The sequence below is a fragment of the Neopelma chrysocephalum genome, unplaced genomic scaffold (genome assembly GCF_003984885.1).
Source record: "Neopelma chrysocephalum unplaced genomic scaffold, ASM398488v2 Primary Assembly neopelma1_147, whole genome shotgun sequence".
NCBI classification, from domain to species: Eukaryota; Metazoa; Chordata; class Aves; order Passeriformes; family Pipridae; genus Neopelma; species Neopelma chrysocephalum.
In genome coordinates, this window is record NW_020897809.1 from 3,441,443 (window position 1) to 3,463,395 (window position 21,953).

Sequence of the window (21,953 nt, forward strand, 5' to 3'; positions counted from 1 at the left end):
ATATCTGATTCTAGGATATAAAATCCAGCACATTACCTGGCATGTGCTAAAGGGAAAAATACAACTTCAGATGGAGTGGACATCAAGCAGGGATTTCTTTTTCTGTGAACCCCTTTAATATTGTCCTTGTTGTAAATTTTGCCAGGTGACATTGAAGAGATGGAGCATCAGGATGGTGGAGAGGAAGGCAAGGAAAAGCTGGCAGAAGCTGATCCCTGCCACTCTGAGGGTTGTATGCAGGTGGAGGCAGCAAGAGACCTGCAGCCTTGCAAGAAACAGCATTTCACTTTTAGCCTTGTGAATTCCTCTGGGACCTCTGAGATAAACTCCATTGTTGAAGGAAAAATCTTAAAACTGAGTGGTAATTATTTTCTTGCTGTCTTTTTTTTCTTCCTTCTCCTTACACCTTTGCAATAAACGTTTCTTCTTTCTGGTAGCTTTTTCTGCAGTTGCTATTGACTGGGATTCTGAGACACGGAGGCTACTTTATGATGAACAGGAGGCACAGGTATGCTCTTCTCGTAAATAATCTATGTGTAAACTTGCATGGTACTTAAAAGATGACAATAAATGGTGAAATTTAGGTGTAGCTCCCTTCATAAAAACTGAAGTCACCAGCATGAGATAGGTTTACTTAAAATCTATTAGTAGCAAAGCCTATGGATCTCTAGTTGCTGATCTGTTTCTAGTGTGTTCTGAAAAAAACAGACCTTTTAATTTCAAAACTAAGTGGTCTAGTTCATGGTCCACTCACAAAACTCAAATCTGAAGCCAAATTCATAGAACCTAACAGAAGGCTTCTGTGAGAGCTCTGCTGGATCATCTTTTGTAACAAAACATAAGCTGTTTTTATTGTCTTGATAAAAGCCCTAAGCCCACCAACTTTTAGTTGGTTTATATTTTTTTCTTATGGACTGTTATAACACAAGAAAGGAGTGGCTGGAAGCTTGAGAGGAGTGTGTGGCTGGGGAAGGGGAGGAGGGGCAGAAATAGGCAACATGGGGAAGGTGAGCCTGTAATTTTGTGATGTAAAGGATTACAGAGTACATGGAATTGAATCAAGCATCCATCTCTTTCTCTAGGCATTTGAAAAACATGGCAGCATGCTACAACCACAGAAGAAGAAGGCTGTAGTAGCCCTCAGAGACTGCATAGAGCTCTTCACTACTATGGAAACACTTGGTGAACATGACCCATGGTAGGAGCCTGTGCCTGCATGTTTATCATAAAGTGCTATAACTATTTGAGTTCATGTTACTTGTCACAGAATTCTGATAATTTTCCAGGTCTGTCCTTTTATGTTCACCTGTGAGAAGTCTGTAAGATCTCTATTAAGTGATTGACTCTGTAGGCTGCAGGCAAAGGGTCAGTGGACATGAAGCTTCCAAAGATTAGGGTCATTTTCAATTCCCAGGCATACATCTGTCTTCTAGACAGTGTCAGACAATGTGGTAATAAAGACTGAAAGTATGTGGCTATCTTAGCATTTAATCCTGTATTATTTCTAACTTGAACCACTCCTGACCTGCTCCCAACTCTACCAAAATTCGCTAGTCTAGAGGGACGAGATACAGCAGATCCCAAGTGACCAAAATGTGATTACCATGTGTGCAGAGGATCTTTGGAAGTTGTTTGATAGCTGTGTAAGAAAATAACTTAAAGTGTACCAGGAGATTGTTTATTACTTATTTCCAATTACATGGTGCAGATATGTTTGCAACTGTGACCTGTTTGAGCTGCATCAGGGGATAATAGAAAAGTAATGGGATCTTTAAACTTTTCTTTTAATTTATGAAAGGAAAATTAATATTTGTACAATGTTCACTTGTCATAGGGCATTTTGCCTATAAAGTGAAAGCAAACTGCAGTTTGGAATTCTCTGAGGCAGTGTGTTCACCTGCATATTCCACAGCCAGTGTGCCTTCTGTAAGGCAGGGACTGTGCTGTGCTGGTGAGGCATCTTTAATGGAAGGCCAGAAGCTTTTCTTTTAATGTAGTTATTAATTTCCTTATTTGTTATTCCTTTCTCAGGTACTGCCCTAACTGTAAGAAACATCAACAGGCCACAAAGAAGTTTGACCTGTGGTCTTTGCCCAAGATTTTGGTGGTACATTTAAAACGCTTCTCATACAGCAGATACTGGAGGGATAAACTTGACACTGTTGTGGAATTCCCTATCAGGTAGGATTCTTCCCTCAAGCCAGGAAGAATTTGAAGAATCTGGTCAAGAAAAATCTGCTTCTGATGTTTCTGTTGGTGGGTGGGCTTGTTATGAAAGCTGTAACTGGAACAGCTGTCTTCTGGGTTTGAGCAGCTCGACAGCAGGCGTGAGTTGAGTTGGTTAGTTTTTAGTGGGGTTGTTTTTGTTAAGGTTAATCAGTTCTATACATCTCAAAGAGCATTGGTTAAAGTGATTCTGCTGGACCACGAGAACTTCTGTAGTGATTTTAAAAATTTGTTGGGCAGAGCTGCACTTGTACTACTGAGTTGCACAAGTACAAGATGAAAGCCTGCCTGGTCCCTCTGTTTCTACTTGTCAGCACCTTGCTGTGGGATGAAGCATATTAGTTATTACTCCTATCTCACTTTTCATGCCTACACTGAACTGTGTTTTATTCAGCACCTCCCTCTAAACCTTTTGGCAGTGCTTGGTGTGTTTACCAGGACCTGCTCTGTGTGGGAGGGGTAGCAAGTCTGGTCTTCACACTAATAACGCCTGGCCCTTGAGCAGAAGAGCAGCCCTGCTGCACCAGTGCTGCCTGCAGAGCTTCACTGGTGCCATGCAGCTCTTCCTAAAAAGTGCTGGTTACTGCTGTGCTGATGCTTTTGGGTTTCCTTCCAGGGGTTTAAACATGTCTGAGTTTGTCTGCGACCCAAGAGCAGGCTCGTATGTGTATGACCTCATTGCAGTTTCCAATCACTATGGAGCCATGGGAGTGGGCCACTGTGAGTAACTGCTGCGCTGTCCCTTGGGCACAAGGAAACGTGGGCAGAAGGGTCCTGGGAGGGCTCTGTGTTGGACACCTGCACTAGCCCTCACTAAGGGTTTCTAGTCCCCCAAACGTACCTGTGTTCTGTGTGCAGGTGAATACCATACTGGGAGGTAATATCCTTCTTGTTAGGATCTGTAGGGCAGATAACCAGTTTGTGTACTTTGCAGCTGCCTGAGGTCTGACTCTGATGCCTGTGGGATCCTGGTTAGTAGTCATTAGTGTGTGTGATGGTGTTCCCCAGCTTATGAGTGGAGTCAAGATTTTTCAATGCTGAAGCTGAAATTATGAAAATGACCTTCTTACTGGAGAGTGCTGGGGAGGGTCGTAGCTGAAGGGGGATATGCTCTGAGATTGGGGGTCATAGTCACAGAAGTCTTGGCTGGAAGAGACTTTGCAGGAATTTTAACTTCCTTCTTGAGTGAGGACTCTTGCAAGCACTAGATCAGATCCATCATCAACAGAAAACTTCTCCTTCATGTGAAAATGCAGAGTCTTAAACTATGTGTTTGAGAAAGCTCTGGCTCAAGGCAGGTGAACAAAACACTGTAATTCTTTTCCTAAGTTTCTTTGCCCTGTGTCTCAGCTGTCAAGGATAAGTCTGGTATGTGGGACACGGTCCTAGACCTAGACTAGGACCAGCCAGCATGTTGCAGAAGATGTGTGTGTTGGTGAACTAGGCTTGGGGTGGGTAATGTCAAAGCTGAGCTCAGTTTCTCCCCGTGGCAGACACTGCCTACGCCAAGAACAAAGTGAATGACAAGTGGTACTACTTCGATGACAGCAGCGTATCAGTGGCTTCAGAAGACCAAATAGTGGTGAGTATTTGGCCTGAGGCCATTCTGAGTTTGTGCTGAAAGTGTGGTTCCCTGCTTTGGGTGTGACATTTCAAGCCAAGCCGTGCGGATGGTTTCAGATGGGTTTTCTTTTTGTTTGGTAGACAAAAGCTGCATATGTGCTGTTTTATCAGCGCCGAAACAATGAGGAACATAGTGCCCCATGTCCTCCCCAGGAAGAGTGTGACGGCATGGACACCAACTAAGCATCACCTCCAGCCACCATGGTAGCAGTTCCTCTTCTAAAGCAATGCCTGAGGCATCTGAAAATTTTCCTTCCTTCTGTAGGGGTCAAGCAGAAGATCGAGCGCTGTAAGATTCAGTGCTGGGGGTTACAGAGTAGCACTGGAGAGCCAGGAATAGGTGCTGACACTTGGGTATTTAGAGGCCAAAAATAATATATATTGGAGCTTCAATAAAGTTCTTTTTAAAATCTGGCTGAGCTGTGTGGCTAGAGGCAGGGGTTGGGGCTGTGGTTCTTGGTTGTAGTTGGGGTCGGGAGAGGACAGTCTGAGCTGGAGGCCAGTCACAGCTGAGCCTCACAGGGGCCCGGGGAGGAGTGTGGTGGGTACGATTCTGTGAATCGGCATTGGGGCTTCCTGCCAACTCTGGTGTTGCTTTTGGGCCCTGCCCGTGTCAGGGAGGCTCCTGCACCCTTTCTGGAGCTCAATTCAGATCTTTGTGCACCTGGCCTGTCTGCTGCAGTCTCTGCCATTGTACCTTGGTTCCCTGGCTAAGCAGCAAACATTTTTCTTTCTTCCATCCTTTTCAATGATGCATTTTAGGCTCTTCAGGGCAGTTTTGACTCAGCCTTTTCCATGTGAACACTGAATCCTGTAATGTAGGAACCTTGGCCAGAAGTGACTCATACCTGCCCGTGGTGTGGCACATATGCAGGCTGATCTGCACAGAGAGGCAGGATACAGCTGCTCTGGCTCCTGTTCTTCTGCAGAGAAAATACCATCCATGACTGATGATTTCTTGTCTTCTCCATCCATCTCCTACACCCCTCACTTCCAGGCTGCTCTGTAAAGCACTTTTCTGCCTTCGGCTTTTCTCCTATGGTTTGTGCAGTGACAGCATTTTTATCCTTTTTTGCTCGTTTATGTGGCTCCTTGGAGCTTTTTTCTCCAGCCAAGCTCAGCACTGTGTCACCTGTAAGTGTGGCAGCCCAATGCAATGGATTGTGTGAGTTTTCAGCCTTTTTTCTTGCAACTTTGGGGTTTTTTGGACTGCTTTTTCAGCCTTCCTCCTCCTCCCTTGAGCACTGCCCTTTAGATCCCCACCTTTTCACCTTCTGTGGGGCTGCAGGTGTGACAGTCCTGTCCCAGCTCCTCTTTGCCTTTGCTGTTCAATGGTTCTGTTCTATCCTTTCGGCTCAAGTGGCAAATGCTCTTCCCTCTGTCCTCCTTTGCTGTCTGTGGTACTTGTAGGACTCAAGTCCAGCTTTCTTCTTGAATGTGGACTCCTGTGAGTCTCTCCTTGGTGGAGACCTGGTCTTCCATGTGAAAAATGGGAAAAAATCTAGAGCTTTAGCCTGTGTTTTTTTAGGGACAGATCTAGCTCAATGACGAACCAAACAGGAGGGTTTTTCTTTCTTGGAGAAGGGAGGGCTGCCTCTAGCCAGCATGCTACTGGTGTGATCCTCTGTGGAATTTTGCTTTTAAAACATTGAAATTTGAATTTTGAGATCACAATTGCTTAGTTGCTTCTGCTGTTCTGGTGGAGTTTTTTTGTTTTGTTTTTTTGCAACTCTTAATATTGTATTTCTTTTTTTTTCCTCATTACTGATGGGAGCATCCAAAAAGCAATTTTTAAGCTGTAGCACTGCACTGAAATTACTCTAATCAGCATTTTTTTGTTCATTTTATCCTAAAAGTAAGTCATATGGGCATTCCAAAATAGGGAATAGAGGAAAGGGAGGGGAGTACAAGTTCTTTTTAAATAGAAATCAATCTGAAATAGCCTTTGTTCTCCTTCTTGCCTCCCTGCCTGTGCTGACACAGAAAAGCATCGTGGGGCTAAATCTGTGATGCTCAGATGCTGAACAGACTCTGTTGTACTGCAGAACAAGTAGCCCAGCTCTTGCTTTCTCTGCCTCTGAGCTGCTGGGCTTCAGCTGGTGTGTGTGTGCTGTAATACCAGACTGTTTTTTAGACTAGCACTTTGTAAGTGGCTGGCTCTGTTGTACAAAGAGGAAAATTAAAGAGTGGTTTGCACTGAAACTGGATTTTGTTGTATTTTCAGCTGGTTGTGGGGGTGCCTGGTGCTCCAGGAGTGATTTGGGCTGGGGAAGGGTGAGTCCTTGGGAACCAGTGAGGATTTTGGAGATCAGCTGTTAAGGGCACTGCTCTGTCCAGCTGAGAGTTATGTTTGCTCCAGGGTTGCCTTTTCTTGTCTGCAGTGCTGGGTTGTTGTTAATCTGGTGCTCAGCAAAGCCTGTCCTTGCTTTTCTGAGGCACTGGGAAGCCTCAGCTATGGTTTCATCATCATTCCTCTTCCTCTGCAGATCCCTGGGGGTCCTGTTCTTCCTTCTGTCCATTTTCTCTGTATACAGTATCGGGGCTGCTTGTGGCTGTACCACTGGGATAGTTTGGTGAGAACAGAAAACAGGCTCTGTCACAGTCCTGGCTCAGCCCCTGCTTTGAAGAGGATGTGCAGTTTCACTGTGAGAAAAGTGCTCAGAATAAAGAGGAGAAAAGAAAAAGAAAGAAAGCAACAGCCACAGAATATGGAAGAGCTTCTGTTGAAGCATTTGCCCAGGTTAGGACTGCTCTCCCTGGAGGTCTGAGGAGCTCCTGCAGATGAACAAGCCAGGAACAGTTGCTCCCTGTTCTCTACAGTGCAAGAAGATGGTCAGGCAGGCACTTAAAGCATTTCCTATCCCCACCTGCCCAGTACAGAACAGAACAGGGATGGCAGGGAACAGCCAGGCACCCTTGCTCTGTGTCACCCTGCTGGGCATGGCAGGCTGGAGGGGCTATGTGGGCACTCTGAGGTGCTTATAAATGGACTTGGGAAGGATTAAATTAGTGGGGAAATAGTGTGTGTTTGCTACCTCTGCATAGCAGTGCCATCCCTGGCTCTCTGCTGCCCAAAGGCCTCTGAGGAGCTGCTCTTCCCAGGAACCAGAGCAGCAAGGAGGGGGCAGAAGGTGCCAGGATGCCCAGCAGGTTGCCTGGGCCAGGAGCAGGCACAGGGGACCATGCAGTTCCAGAGAGCCTTCCAGGCTTGGATACCAGAGGAAGGTAGGTGAGCTGTCCTATGCTTTGCTGTGGGCACATGGTGAGTATCCCCCTGGTGCTTTTTTTCTTGTGAAAGCGTCAAATCCTGATTATTTTAACAGGAAAAAAGAATGAGGGCAAGAACTGCTTTCAGAAGCTGAATCTTGGTGCTACTTTTGAAGATGCAGTAGGTACTTTGTCACTAAGCCAAGTTTGAATTGCTTATGTGATGTCCTAATTGTTCAAAAGCAAAGGATAACTCGCTGTGCATTTATTTAAAAGGATAAAACAGGAAAAATAGGCACGACTTGTACTTTTTTACTCTCAGAAACCTTAACTCCAGCAAGCTTGCTCTTTGTGAACTTGAAATTTTAGGTCTTTTCTCCAGCATATATTTCCTAGGAAGAGAAACAGAACTGCAGCTTGAAACCCACACGGAGCCTCTGGCTGAGATACAACACCCTCGGTCCTGGGGCTCAAATCAAAGTGAGGGCACTCTGCAGTTCTGAACATGATGGTTTTATTCTGAGCCTTGCTAAAATACATTATATAGTTTTAAGTAACATTTCTTTTCAAATAACTTTCACGAGAAGAGACAAAAGCATATTCTCAAATTCAGAAGATGGAGGTCTGAAGTTCTTCCTTAAACATGCCTTCAAAGTGGAGGTCTTTTGCCATGAGCTCTTCTTCTACATCTTCTAAGGCCCACTGATGATCTGTCAGTTCTAAGGCTTCCCACTCCGTCTGCATTGGCAGTGAACAGAGGTAGAGAAGGGAAAGCAACACAGTATTAGGCAAGAACTACACAAACTACACTTAAAAATCTGCAACAAACCCCAAGTTCTATTAAAAACCTGACAATCCTGTCAACTTGTTGAAATCAGTGTTTTATGCTTTATTAGATACTAGTTGATCAATACAAAGTGCATCACAGAGATTAGAAAAATTGCATTATATAGTTCTTGCAAACCCTCTAATGTGGAACAGTCCATTACAGCTGTTTCTAGAAATAGCCAGTTCTGTTCTAGGGGGTTGAGTCCTTTGTACTTAGTTAATTCTTTAGTCCAGAGACATTCAATAACAACAGTTAGAGGACAAAAATTTTGCAACCGGTCACAGACTTGTGCACACTGCCTGCAAAATCATGTCGTGATGCCCAGCACCAGATTAGTATTTCTTGGCCAGAAGACTTCTGCAATATGGGGTTTTCCCTTGTTCTACTGGAGCATATTGTGGGTTCAGATCTCTACAGGGCTGAACAGCAGAAGAGCTGTGGATAGGCAGTACAGGATGGAAGCAGAGGGATCTGAGCCAGGGGAATTCATGGTACTGGCTGGAATTGCACTGCAGTGCTGACAGTCAGTGACAGAACAGCCACTGCTCCAGCACAGCTGCCAACTGCAGCCACTCCCTTCCCTGGCTGAGCCTCTGGATGGGTGGTGTGGGATTTTTTAACCAGGAAAGACTCAAGACAAGAAACTGGGAGCAGACCATCACAACCTCCCAGGCAGCAAGTTGTGTGTGGCTAAACCTCTACTACAGTACATAAAACGGGAAACCAGGACTGTCCCTTCATGCACAAACTCGGGCTGTGAAAGGCAGAGGGAGTCTAAGAAGCAATGCCTATGGAGAGTGCTTAGGAGAACTCCAACACACAGTCAAATCCTGACAGATTTTCTGCTGAGCTGACTTGCTTACTTATTTTCTTACCCAAGTTCCATCAGGTGCCTGCTGCACTTCTGCTCAGCGGCACTAATAACTTTTGAGGAACCAGCTTCTGCTTTGGAGCTACACTTCAAGGTAAAAAAAACCCCTTCCTTTGCAAAAACAGAAGATGGCCCATGAATTCAGCTTTTGTACCAGGAATGACTGACTTATCAGGTTTACTTCAGGGTATTCAGGCTCTGCCAGACCTAGAGCAACTCCCACAGCCTTCATCAGCTGTCAGCTCTATTTTTAGGAACAGGAATTCAGAGCAATTCCCTTACTTGACACAGGGAGAGACTGAGTTACACACAGCCTGTGAGCCTACAAGCTCACAGCAAACACGAATGCGGGTGGGAATACTGTACCTTAAATGCTTTGTTGGTATCTGCTGGCATGGCCATTGCTGCCCCTGTCATTTGTTCCTGCATCACCCTGGACTGATCTGCAGCTGCAGGTGAGAAATGAGATTTCTGTGTCATTTAAATAGCATTTCCTAGAGCACAGTGCCAGCAGGCTGGTTTCTGACTATAGATGAGAATGTTGCAGAAACACCCAGAATGCAATACTACCGTGCCAGAAAGAGTTCTCACAAGACATCTTGTTCCCACCCCCTACATCTTAGCCAGATTTACATAAAATATGCAGAACAATTGCGGAAAATACGGTCTTCTATATTCCCAATACATATTTGTCCTGCCCCACATCTAATATTAAGAAATCTTTGCAGTTTTTCTTAAAACTAATATGTGCTAGAAATAAAAGCAAGCCTGAGAGCAGAACTTTTGCACATTGTTTTGGTGGGAAGGAAAGCATGGGCTAGACGAAGTTTATGAGCCAATGGCTGGTGCAGGAGATTTGGGTACTTGCTGCAGGTGATATCAAACCTGGCTTGGGAGAGTAACCTCACAGAAGTGAAAGGCTTTCAAAGGCTTTTTGGCTGAAAATTTAGAAATCCTTCCCCAGCCTCCCTCAGAAGACATCTCGTGGAAGGAGAATCCAGTTCTTTCCCAGAAAGGACAGTGTCTTACCATTATCTTGGCCCAGGATAAGAGTATAAATGCTTCTGAGTCCAAACACATTCAAGAAGTACCAGGAAGCAGAGCTCACCCTGACAAATCAGAACAAGCAGGGTTGATGTCAGTTCAAAGCTGGCTCCTGACCTCATTCCAGCAGCTCGTACAGACCACTCAAGGGTTATTATTAACACATTCAACATTTTCCAAGTGGGAATTCCACCTTGCTGGCTGAGGACAGGCTTACCAGGACGCGTCCAAAGTGAGCAGTTCAATTCCCTGCTGCAACATTGGCTTAAAACGCAGTGTCAGAGGAAATGGGACCTTTGCTGCGGGATGAAGAAAAGAAGCCCAGTTTCACAAAGTGACACTGCAAAGCACATGGCAAAGCCATGGTATCTTTTATTACATCTTATCTGGTCTGAATGCAATGTGTACAATAACAAGTTAACTTGTATGTTTGAAAAAGCTGCAGTTCTGTATTCATTTCAATATGAAGTGTTTTTTGAAACTTAGAAACTTTTGAAACTTAGATGACCAAACCCTCACAGGTATTGCTTCATGACTGTGAAGGCGAATGTCTTTTGTTAAAGAAACAGTTATCACATAAACAGTATGGAAAAAAACCCAGAACTGTGAATTTAAGGAAGTATTTTTGATGTGTGCACCCTGCATTACACAGTAACCAACTCCCTGGATGGGTTCAGAGCAAAATCCACTGTATCAACCTGAATTTTAGGCAGTTTTAATAAAATTAAACACTGGGTTTGCAACTACAGTTGTTCTGAGTACATGAGCTATCTTCTTCATGACCACGCCAATACTCTTCAGAGCAATTTCCCCTCCTTTGCAATGGGACAAGCAAGTCCATGGAGTGAAGAGCAGCAGTGCCACAAGCCAAATTCATGCTGCTTCCAGCTGTCTGCTTTCAGGTAGAGGAGCAAATCTCTGATGCAGCCCAGACCCTCAAGGTCAGAAACACAGCCAAACCCATGTTATTCCAGACACTTACTTGTGACAAATCCTGAAAATGTCATGTTGATCCAACCCCCGATGAGGATCATAGGCAGAACATTGGTTACATTCCCTTTCATCATATCTGTCAGCATGGTAGGATCTGCAAATCACAGACTCAATGTGAAGCAGCAGTGTATCACAATAAAGGGAAACATGACATTAATTGTCAGCTACTTTAATTAAGAAACTGCATGAAAGAGAAAACAGTCCTATCCCAATAACTTTATTTTCCACTGTTGAAAATGATCTGCAAAATGAGATGAGCAGCCAGCGTGGTAGTGGCTGCTGCCAAAGGGGTGTTGTGTTCTGTGGTGTGTCTGACCCCATCCCTTGCCCCAGATTGCAGAACTTGCTTGACCCCTCTGTGAGATGATTTGGGTAGAAAAAGGACAATTAACTACCCAGCTGTTTTGCTGCTGTGGACACATAAGTTAAATCATTTTAGAGAAGATCCTGCAAGAGCTGGTGTAAAACACTGACAAATGGACACAAGTGAGAGCAGGAATTCCCACTTCTGGCAACACTGAGGTGGTTGTGCTCTCATGAGACACTGCAAGCAGCTGGAGGTTGGAGTTAAGCAAAATGAAGTGACCTAATGTGTTGCTACCCAAGAGAGGGATCTTGCTCCCCCTCTCCAGTACAGAGCTGAACAGTCCCACCCCCTCCCTCACACTCCCTGAGCTCCCTGCAAAGCTGGTTCACCTTCCTCCCTTGGCACAAAGTGACAGGCTTTTCTGCCTGGCTGCAGTTATGGTACCTTAACATACCTGTCATTGGTGAAGGAGGCACTACCTTTCTTTTTGTTTTCTTAAAAAATCCATCCTCTGGGTTATTAAAAAAATATTTCCGGGACAGGAAAGACTGAAAACAGAAAGAGCCAATGCCAACACCATGAGAAATAAAAGGACAGAAGCGTTATTTCTTGCTCAGACATGCAGACATCTTATGAGCTCTTTCATAGCACATCCTTCTTTCCTGGAGAGGTACTTCACTGTGCTCTAAAGCTCCTCACTTTGCCCTGCATCCAGAGTATCAGCTCTGAAATTCTTATAATAATCCTAAGAAGTCTCTGAAGAAGAGTCCACGTTAATTAAAGAGCTTTTAGCACTTTGTGCAAATGCTTTGTGCTGGTTCAGCCCCAGTACCAGTACATGGGATACATTCACCCCCCCAGCTGATCTCTGGATTTCACAAAATTACATATTTGTCAGCAACAGAGCCAACACGAGCGACAGATTTTTAGTTCAGCAAACATTGCAGTTGACATTGTACGACCACCTCGTTATCCCAAGCTTGTATTACATCCCTGTGCTTGCTGGCAGGTATTAAACACGACAGTTCAGGGGCAGAGACCTCATTTCAGCATGCAGCTAAAACGTGCAGCTAAAACACCGAGCAGCGTCAACAGACATTAATATCAGGGAGGAGGATTCCCGGGACACGGCCCCGGGACAGGGGACACCCGGCAGTGTCCGACCCCGGGCCGCTGTGGGAGCTCCCGGTGCCCGAGGCTGCTCCGCCCGCGGCACTGCCCCGACACACCCCGCGCTGTGTGCTCCCTCCACAGCCATCCTCTCTGTAAAACCTCACCCACGCAGCTCCGTACCTGCTTTGGAATGTATTTTCCGTTTTCCCGAAGGACTCTGCTCCGGATCAGGACTTGACTGGAAGAGAGACAGGCGACGTTAGCGGGGGCAGGGCCGGGGGGCCCGGGGGTCAGGCAGGAGTGAGGGCGGCCCTGACCTGTCGGACACCTGCTCCTGCGTGAGGCGCTTGTCGCTCTGCAGCAGGATGGACACGTAGTGCCGGATCATGCCCACGAAGAAGGTGATGAAGACGATGGGCAGCACGACCCACAGCCGGATGTTGGAGTCCAGCAGTAGCTCGGGCTCGCTCATCGCGGCGGTGCCGCCCCGGGCCCGGCTCCGGCCCCGGCCCCGCCGCAGGCCCCGCTGCCGCTTCCCCTTCCGGGCCCGGCCCTTCCGCCGCCGCCGGAACGGGAAAGGAGAGGGCGGAACGGGCGGGAAACTCGAGCGGGAGCGGCGAGAAAGGCGTGAGGGGAGAGCGGAGGGACCCGCCCGCCCTGAGGTGAGAGGAGGCGCGGCGGGGTGGGCTCTGCTCAGGTGAGCTGAGCTGAGCTGAGGTGAAATGGCTGCCGCGGACACTGCCGAGCCTTTGGGAGCAGGTGCGATGGAGAGAGGCTTCCCTTCTGTGGGCTGACAGGGTGCGCTTTGCGTCCAGAGCGAAGTCACAGAATTGTCACGGTTGGAAGGGACGTCTGGGTATCACCCGGTCCAACCCCCCTGCCCAGGCAGGGTCACCTGGAGCGGGTGGCACAGGAGCGCGTCCCGGTGGGTGTGGAGTCTCCCTCTCTGGAGACATTCCACACCCTCCCTGGGCAGCCTGTTCCCTTACTTTGCCACCCTGAATGGAAAGAAGACCTTCCTCACGTGGAGGTGAAACTTCTGTTTTAGTTTATGGCCATTGCTCCTCATGCTGTCGCTGGGCACCACCCAAAAAAGTCTGGCACCATCACCTGGGCACCTACCTTTGAGGTATTTGTATTCTTAGAACAGCCACAAAATGCTTACTGCATTTTTTGTTTTGAATTTTTACAGTTCCACACTGATATTTTATTAGTGTCCGACAAACAATTGAAAGTTAGTGTGAGGTGATCACACATCTTTTTTTAACAACCTTTGACTTTTAAAGGTAAGTCAAGATTTATTTTTTCTTTTTAATCACTGACACCCCCCAGAAGAGGGCAGGTTGGATGGAGGTTTGTGCTGACAGAACTCATTTGTCATGGTAGTGGATTGGGAACATGAACAGGGGCAGTTAATGAGGTTGGGCTCATAAACACTCACCTGTGAATCCTTTGTTGCTTCATCCAGGCACGGGGAGGGGATCACGAGTTTAGGTCAGTGTGTACAACCTGAGACCTCATAGCTGCTCACTTTACCTTGCCATTTAATTTGCTTGGTGTATGAATGGAAAGCCAAGCTCTGTTTTCTGAGGAACTGAATTATAGAAAAAAGTGATGTATTAAGCAGTTTAAATATGACAAGCTCTGAAATTTCAAACTGTACAGCAGAAAAATGTGTGTGATACTGGTTACCCAGGCAGTCTGTCTTTCTCTGAACACTTTCAGTCTCTGGAACATTCACTATTCACTAATGCATCCCTGATTTGCTTAAAAAAACATGAACTAAAAACTTGTATCTTTTCTGCCTTTTTACAGGCAACAACAAAGGTTTTGTTACCATGGTTTCAAAAAGGAAATTGTCAAAAGGTGAAGCTTCTGAAGAGAGCTGCAAGACAGACTTGGCAAGTAGGTGCTCGTGTATAATCTTACAGGGGTGGAATTGCCCTTGGTAGAGGCAATGACTCCTGGGCAGGGAGAAGGCCAAAATGGCAATTTTGATATTGCTGCTTGTTAATGACACTGTTGGTTTTTTTTAATATATGTCTTGTTTTCACAGAAACAAAGAAGTCACGGATTTATGATAAGGAAAATGTTTCTGTCCACTTTGGAGTGGAGGGTGAAGGAGTCTTTGAAGAGCTCCTTAGAACGTCAGGAATTGTGCTGAAAACTGGGGAGGGACAGAATGAAATAGGTAGGAGTTCAACACTTGCTCTTTCTGCTTATAGCTGAAAACCTGCAAAGATGTCTGGTATAAAGAAAAGATGTGTTTTACTTGCAGAATAAAAATGCTTAAGCCAGCTCGTTCCAAAATTCAAGCAAACCTTCATCTGGCCTCTTATTTGTTATGTACCTCTTATTCCCGCTGAATTCAGTGCATCACCTAACCCCATTATACCACTTTTTTGGGGGTATACATGCTAAGTCTAAGGACTTCTGAAAGATTATTGGAGTATGGAAAAAGATTAGACTGCATCTGTGATTACAGTGTTGAATTACAGAGGCAGGAACTCTAAAATGGGAAAACAAACATGTCATTGTTGCCTTTCAGCTCAGACAAGGCTTTCAGGAATTCTTGTGCTAAGCCTTTTCAATGCTGTCAGCTACTCTCAGCCCTGACTGGAGAAAGCACAAGTGATGATTCCACTCAGGCTTTTGCTAACTGGACTTCTCAAATAGACCAAATGCAGAATTGTTGGTGAATGGGCTTGAGAGCTTGTACTTGGTGTAGCTGTTGTTGTGATGTTCTGTGAATAAAATGTATCAGGTTCTTTATTTTCTTTTTAAACTTTCTCCATAGCTGTCGATCAAATGACTTTCCAGAAGAAGCTCTGCCTGGCCCTGGAGAAGCACCCAACTTACCCAGCTGTAAGTAACTTTGGCAGGAACCCCCTTTAAAACTGTTTGCTGAGTAGCAAAAAATGCAAATGCAGCTGCCTGTCCAGACAAAAGTGTGCAACACAGTAGCTTATCTTGGATTTCTGTGGTCCAGATTTTCCAGTTCTCTCAATATCACTGTTCCAGCTTTTTGGTCCTGTTGTCCTTCTGCTGCTTCTGTTTCTTCTCAGCTGCTATATCTGAATAGTCAGAAAAAGATGACCAGCCTGTGCCTCTGTTATTACAGCCTTGGTGTGTGTGCTGGTCTTAGTTTACCAGCTGAACACACAGCCATTCATTCACTCCCTCCTCCCACAGTGGGATGGGGGAGAAAATTGAGGGGGGGGAATTTGGAAATTGAGATAAAGGCAGTTTAATAGAACAGAAATGGAATAGAGAATAATAATGATGACAGTGATAATGATAAAAAATTAGAATATACAAAACAATTAATGGCCAGTGCAGTTGCTCACCACCTGCTGACTAATGCCCAGCCACTTCCCAAGCAGTGGCCCCATCCAGCTTTCCCACAGTGCATACACTGAGCATGGTGCCACATGGTCTGGAATATCCCTTGAGCCATTTGGGGTCAGCTGTCCTGGCTGTGTCCCCTCCCAGCTTCTTGTGCCCCCAAACCTTCTCACTGGTGGGGTGAGGAGCTGAAAAGTCCCTGACTCTGTGCAGCAACAACTAGAACATCACTGGGTTATCAACACTGTTCTCATCCTAAATCCAAAACTCAGCACTGTACCAGCTACTAGGAAGGAAATTAACTATCCCAGCTGAAACCAGGACAATACTCCAAGATTACCTTTGCACAATTCCAAGGAAAAGTTCAGCATTTCCACCGTATGCCCTATCAGAATAATTCATTGGCAATATTATTCAATAGATAAAGACTCTTACGGGACGAAAATCGCTTGCTTAACTTTGTGGTGGAGGCTGTGTTTGGTTTTGTGTTGGGTGGGAGCTGGCAGCATTAAAACTGCTCCTCTCCAGTCAGCAAGCCCAGTGTGAAAGTCTGGGGGCCAATGATTGAACTGCGAATGTTTTTTGGGTGCAGGTCTTGTCATATTAAATGTTACTGTCTCAGCTGAATAGGAAGACAGGCAAAGCCTTTTTAAATCAAGGTAAAATGTGAGACATGTTTTGGAGTTATTTTGCAGAACAATCAGTGTTTCCTTTTGGAAATGGTCTAGACTAGAGCTCATTTATTATCCATCATTCCTTCCATCACAGTTTCTGTCTGTCTGCAGTTCCTTGGCTTACCTCTTCCCTGTATTCAGTATCTGCTTGCAAAATGCTTCCTAAAGGACAGCAGCGGAGTGGGGCATCTCTTCAGGAAGGATAACTTCCCTCTGCTTTGCAGGTTGTGAAGCAGTTTATCAGTGGCTTGGAATCTCACATCAAGGACAGGAACCAGTTCAAGAACTGTCTGTTGCCGTGCGCTCCCACACGGACTGAGGGGTCGAGGTAGAGAAAATGTATTTTGCCTTCCCCTTTAGTCAGAGCTTAAATGTTAAATGTCCTGTTAAATGCTCCAGTCAAATGTCCTCTAACACTGAGCAGAGTGGAGGGAAAGGCCATAGCTCCAGGTCATACACTGCAAGGAGTGGCTGGTGTAGTGCACTGCTGTTCAATAGCAGTGAGCTTGAAGTGGCAAGTCACGGAGTTTACTCTCTGCCCATGGCACGTATTGGCCTCCGTGGCATTTTATGGCAAGAACCACATACTGGAGGGAAAAAAAATTTGGCAGGGCTGGTGAAGATCATTTCCTTTTTGAGATTTTTTTTTTCCAGGAGATAGAACTTAACCACAGACTTTTGCATTTCCAACTCACGGTAGTCTTGTAGAGAGTGAGCTGGTTCAGAGCTGAAGTGCAGTTTTAAAACTGTGGTTACCACATGCTACTGTAAGTTGCCATATGTGGTTTTTCAAAAAAACAGTCATGGAAAGAGTTACAACCTGTTCTCCTGACATGTTTTTGTTACAACTGTGGTGGAATCTTTCATCTTGCAGGAATCTGGTGCACTCGTATTGTGAAAGCCTCATTAAACTGCTGCTTGGAATTAAGATCTTACAGGTAGGGGCACCTTAGTTTGCTCTTTACAATGGTGTTGATTGTAAGGATCCTTTTGCTTATGTAAATAAAGGATTAATAGAACTGTGAGGCAGGTGAGGCTGTGTCTGGAATAGTGCCCAGTTTTTGTAGTTTCTTTAGGGACACAAAGATGCTCAGGTTCTGAGGCACATGGCATACGAGCAGAGACAAGGGGAACTGGGTTTCTTCAGTCTTAAGAGAAGATAAAGGGAAATTTTGTGGTCTTCAAATATCTGGTTGCATGGTGTAGGGAACACAGACAGACTCTTCTCAAAGGTGAACAGGGGCAGAATGAGAGATGATGGCTCAGGTCAACCATGGGAAATTCTGATAGGATGTGACCACTTCCACTGTGGACAATGTTGGGAGTTTTTTAAGTGGTAGGACAGGTAGGCTAGAGAGGTGACTGAAACTCCATTATTGGAGGAATTTGAATCTTGAAAATGTTAAAAAATGGGCCAGACACTGAGCAACCTGCTGGCAAGAACAAATTGTTAAGCTGTATACAGATTGCATAGAGATGTGTTTGGAGTTGAGGATGACAGATGTCTCACCAAGGTGTGGGAAACCTGAGTGCAGCTGTGGATTTCAATCCTCTTATAATTAAAATGTTTTAAAAGTTCTTGTCTTAAATACAGTTTTAGAATTGCATTTGGGCCAGGATTAAAGGGGCAAAGAATTAGAGCTGCAAAGGGAATGACAAAAGCATGTGGTCACTGTTTACAAACTTATCTAAAGCTGATGTTTTAGTTTCCTGTGTGGTGAAAAACAACTCAGCTGGGTCTGAGAAAGAGAGTTTTAAGAGAGGTTGACCCAGAGGAATTGTACATCCTGCCTGTATGCTCTGATTCTGTTGGATTAAGTGGATAGTTTATACCACTCTTGGCATTGGTGGTTTTCACTTTTCAGGCTGTTTGCCTCCTTTCTGGCATTAGGCAAGAGATTTCTTTATACAGGAAATACTTTTATTGGTCTTTTGGAGTATTTTATTCTCTGTTTCATCTTTTGTGAAAGTTCAGTTTGGTGGCAATGCCACAGCACGACCAGTAAATCATCCTAACACTGTCTTTTTCCCTTTCTTTTAGCCTGCTGTCATAACACTGTTGTTGGAGAAGATCCCTGAATTCTTTTTTGACGTGTGAGTATAAACTGGCCTCTCTCTGCCTTGAAATTAAATTTCTTTTGGACAATCACCAGCTGTTTGACTTTAACTGTTACTTCAAATTTACCTGAACGACTGTTTGCACTTATGTGGTTTTTTTCTTCATACATGTGTAAAATTATATGTGAGGCACCATGACTCCAAATTTGTGGGTGCTTAAAGCAGAAGACAAATTTCCAGAAGCACCACAGGCACACCCCATGATTGATTGTGGTTTTCGTGGCTACTGATATAAGCTTGGGAATTATTTTAGCAGAGAGACTGTGGAGTGTCTTGTTATTCAAAGAAAAGATGAAAGTGGCTGGCAGAGTTTTAGGAGGCTGTGAGGTGCAAACAGACCTCCTTTTAAAAATGCAGATTTTGTTCGAACAAAGAAAATTGAAGAAACATCTCTTTGATTTTTGAACATAGGGCATCTTGAGGCACAACACTTAAGCTCTTCTCCCATTGTTCTGGATGCTCACTATGGAGTTAGTGGAGCAGGTCAAGAGGCAGAAAGAAGCTGAGGCTGTTCCTGACACAGTATTTGCTCCAGTGCTGAGTATCAAGCAGGATAAGCTGCACAGAGGTTGAGTCCAAGAAATTATCTCATAATGAAATCTTGTTTGAGGAAGGTTTATCACAGACAGTCACAGGGACTGAACTGTTTTCACCTAAGAACTCTAAAGGATCTTAGATAAGCTGTTATTAATTGCGCTGTGAACCCTTTGGGAGTTCTTAAAAATGGGTGTTGTTACACTTGTCTCCTGTCAAACTGTAAGAAGAGTGAAGTTTTTTCTATGTATGAATGACCAGTTCAAAATGGGGTTAGTTGCTCTTGCTGACCAGCAGCAAAGCTTTTCAGTCTGCAGGTCTGACTAATCTGTGCCATTTTCTGCTGTTTTAGCGTGGGCACCTTTGGAACAAATTTCCCCCGGCTCATTGTCAATCAGTTTAAATGGCTTGATAGGCTTCTTGACAGCCAGGTGAGTACCAATGGTGTAATCACATGTATGCTTTTTCCAAACAGCTTGTGGAATGCCTGTCATGTGGGATTAGATCAGTTATTATGCTGTGAGAGCTGATGATGTTTTTATATTCACATGCTGAAGCAGAGATTTAATTTTTTGTTTTGTTATGATTGCCTTCAGTGACTTCTGAACATCCCCTTTTACTATTTCTCTTCTTTCCTTGCTTTAAGTCTTTTACATCAATTTCTATCTGTCTGTACATTCACACAGGTGATCCTGTTTTAAAGCTGTTGCTGGCAGGAATTTACAGTCTCCTCTTGTTTAATTTTAACAAGATACTGGATACTCGCAAACATTTGGGGGTGGTTCTTTTCCTTCTTTCCCTAAGTCAGTCAGGTTTACTTTGGACTAGATGGCTGTTACTGGAGAGTCCCAGAATCAAGTAAATCAGGAAATTGTACTAAGCACTGGGAAGCTTGCTGTTGTGTTTCTCAGTTTCCTTTACTCCCCAACATCATTATATCCTACCTGTAAAATGCCACTGTTCCACAAAAGTCTGTGCTGTGCTTCATGACTTCAGTGGGATGATGAGTTAAGGGACAGTTGGCACAAATCCAGACAGGTGTTGGACTGAGTGACCTTATGTGTAGAATGTTGTTGTAGTGCTGACGAACTGCTTGTTTATGTTGAGATCGGTGCCTTTCACCTGCTCTTGTCTGCAGGATCTCATCAAGAAGTTAATGCAGATGATTAGTGTCTCTCCAGTACCAATCCAGCATGATATCATCACCAGTTTACCTGAGATCCTGGAGGATTCCCAGCAAAGTGAGGTTGCCAGAGAGCTCAGGTACAGATGATTTTGGTTGGTTGTTTTTTCCCCTTGCACTCAGCAGAAAAGCACAAGGTTCATTAATGCAGGTTGCTCTGGGACTGACTGAAGTATTAGGACAGCAGTCTGTTCCTGTTAACATGTATGTTAACATTTGGGGACACCCAGCACTGGCTTGGGACATTTCATTTGTGCAGTTATGCTCTTAAAGAGACCACAGGCAATGCAGCAAAAGACATTGTATTCAGAGAATGCTCCAAAACTGCTTTTATCTAAACAGCACAGGTAGAATCCAGTTAAGTACTCACTACTTTTGCTGGATCAGTCTCTGATCAGTCACTTGGATATTACGATTAACAGCTTCTGATTTGTTTTGGATTCTGCTGTAGTCAGGACCAACACTGTTTTTATTAATTAAAAAAAAAAAACCAACCCACTTTTTTAATTAAAAAACCCACACAAACACAGAAAATGTGTGCATGATGCAGAACTTTGTGACTATTTTATGTACTTTTCTCAAGCATATTTAATACCCCAACAAACTGGAGAACATAATACCAATAGTTATCCTTCCAGGGACCACTGCCTTAGGCTAGCCCTTACGTCTGTCTTTTTTAATAGTGCATTTGTTTTACACAATAATTTTAGTAGTCTTAGTGTTTCTAATTCTTATTATTACACAGATCAAGTAGAACTTCTTTCTAGAAAAAGTTTAAAAGAAACTGAGATGCCAGCCAAAAATGATTAGATGAATTTTGGGAAATCCTTGAGGCGATTGAACACAGGTGCATTCCCTGCATGAGGAGTAATAATTTAGGGAACAAGTTTTCCATAATGCCAGTGACATAGGCTGTTGGCAGTTTCAGAGCTTTTTTTGCAGTGACCACAAAAACTACTGGAATTGTACAATACACAAAAGATCCCTCTTGACTTTGTTAAGAGGACCATTTGTTTTCTTTTCCATGTTATCAGCGGCTTACTAAAGCAGGGCAGACGGCTGACAGTTCCAATCCTGGATGCCCTTTCTCGTCTGGATCTTGATGCAGGACTTCTGGCTGAGGTAAGAGCTTTTCCTGAGCAGTTCAGCAGACCCCAGCCCCTGCTTAGAAACATGAGAGCTGCAACTGTTTGGTCATTCAAAGTATTTTGCTAAATCTGACTCCTGTGGACCTTCAAAAGTCCCAAGCTCCTGACTTTGGAAAGAGGTCAGAAGGTAACGTGTATGAGTGCTTCAGTGAAGAGCAGAGAGGTTTTCTGGCTGTTACAGTGTACATTCAGAAATTTCAAACACAGCTGTTTTAGCAAGTGCAAAAGCACTTGTCCTGCTGCAGTAAATTTTTACTGCCTGTCTCAAACCTGCTTATTGTCAATAATTTATCACTTTGAAGTGCAGTGACCAGACTGGACTGTTATATTCTAAGTAAAGGCAGATTGGTGATTAAATAATTAAATAAGTTTTCTCTGCAGAATGCTGATAAAGGAGAAGAGATGATGATGTGCCTTGTGCCTTTTGGACATGCTGTATTGCTGCACTTCCTGGAGTTGGGCTTCTTATGAATAAAAATAAAATTGGTTCATTTGAGTGCATTAAATAGTGTTTTACATAGTCCCAAAAGGCTGATGCTGCATAACAGGCTGCTCGTCTCCTGCTTTTCCCTTTTGAAAGGCAGTTAACAAATGATGGAGCCAAGCTCTTCTCAGGAGTGCCAAGTGAAGTGATAAGGGACAATGGCCACAAATGACAGCCTGGGAGGTTCAGGTTGGACATTTGGAAAAATGAGTCAAGGTCTGCAGCACTGACAGAAATTATCAGAGAGGTGACAG

The 21,953-nt window shown here is 44.5% G+C and overlaps 3 protein-coding genes across 3 annotated transcripts in view; 2 read left to right on the forward strand and 1 right to left on the reverse strand.

Moving 5' to 3' along the window:
- The window catches only part of USP4 (ubiquitin specific peptidase 4), a 34,667-nt gene extending 28,616 nt beyond the window's left edge, over positions 1 to 6,051 (forward strand). Inside the window, exons 16-22 of the mRNA XM_027700416.1 lie at positions 146 to 361; positions 438 to 508; positions 1,083 to 1,198; positions 2,032 to 2,181; positions 2,843 to 2,946; positions 3,720 to 3,808; positions 3,931 to 6,051. Of these exons, the coding sequence (XP_027556217.1) occupies positions 146 to 361; positions 438 to 508; positions 1,083 to 1,198; positions 2,032 to 2,181; positions 2,843 to 2,946; positions 3,720 to 3,808; positions 3,931 to 4,032 (848 nt within the window). The 3' untranslated portion in view covers positions 4,033 to 6,051. The remainder of the gene's footprint in view (positions 1 to 145; positions 362 to 437; positions 509 to 1,082; positions 1,199 to 2,031; positions 2,182 to 2,842; positions 2,947 to 3,719; positions 3,809 to 3,930) is intronic.
- A 1,502-nt stretch (positions 6,052 to 7,553) lies between these two features.
- EMC3 (ER membrane protein complex subunit 3) lies at positions 7,554 to 12,755 on the reverse strand. Its single transcript, XM_027700742.1, has 8 exons — positions 12,531 to 12,755; positions 12,394 to 12,451; positions 11,555 to 11,648; positions 10,783 to 10,887; positions 10,018 to 10,099; positions 9,786 to 9,865; positions 9,123 to 9,205; positions 7,554 to 7,794 (listed from the first exon to the last, which is right to left on the reverse strand). Exons 1-8 carry the CDS (start codon positions 12,683 to 12,685, stop codon positions 7,666 to 7,668), a joined length of 786 nt encoding a protein of 261 aa, XP_027556543.1. The 5' UTR covers positions 12,686 to 12,755; the 3' UTR covers positions 7,554 to 7,665.
- Positions 12,756 to 12,776: 21 nt separating this feature from the next.
- Positions 12,777 to 21,953, forward strand: part of FANCD2 (FA complementation group D2) — a gene marked incomplete at its 3' end in the record, with an annotated part of 36,744 nt that continues 27,567 nt past the window's right edge. Inside the window, exons 1-11 of the mRNA XM_027700790.1 lie at positions 12,777 to 12,875; positions 13,406 to 13,499; positions 14,029 to 14,118; positions 14,270 to 14,404; positions 15,011 to 15,078; positions 16,457 to 16,560; positions 17,107 to 17,170; positions 18,274 to 18,326; positions 19,237 to 19,315; positions 20,023 to 20,147; positions 21,102 to 21,189. Of these exons, the coding sequence (XP_027556591.1) occupies positions 14,052 to 14,118; positions 14,270 to 14,404; positions 15,011 to 15,078; positions 16,457 to 16,560; positions 17,107 to 17,170; positions 18,274 to 18,326; positions 19,237 to 19,315; positions 20,023 to 20,147; positions 21,102 to 21,189 (783 nt within the window). The remainder of the gene's footprint in view (positions 12,876 to 13,405; positions 13,500 to 14,028; positions 14,119 to 14,269; positions 14,405 to 15,010; positions 15,079 to 16,456; positions 16,561 to 17,106; positions 17,171 to 18,273; positions 18,327 to 19,236; positions 19,316 to 20,022; positions 20,148 to 21,101; positions 21,190 to 21,953) is intronic.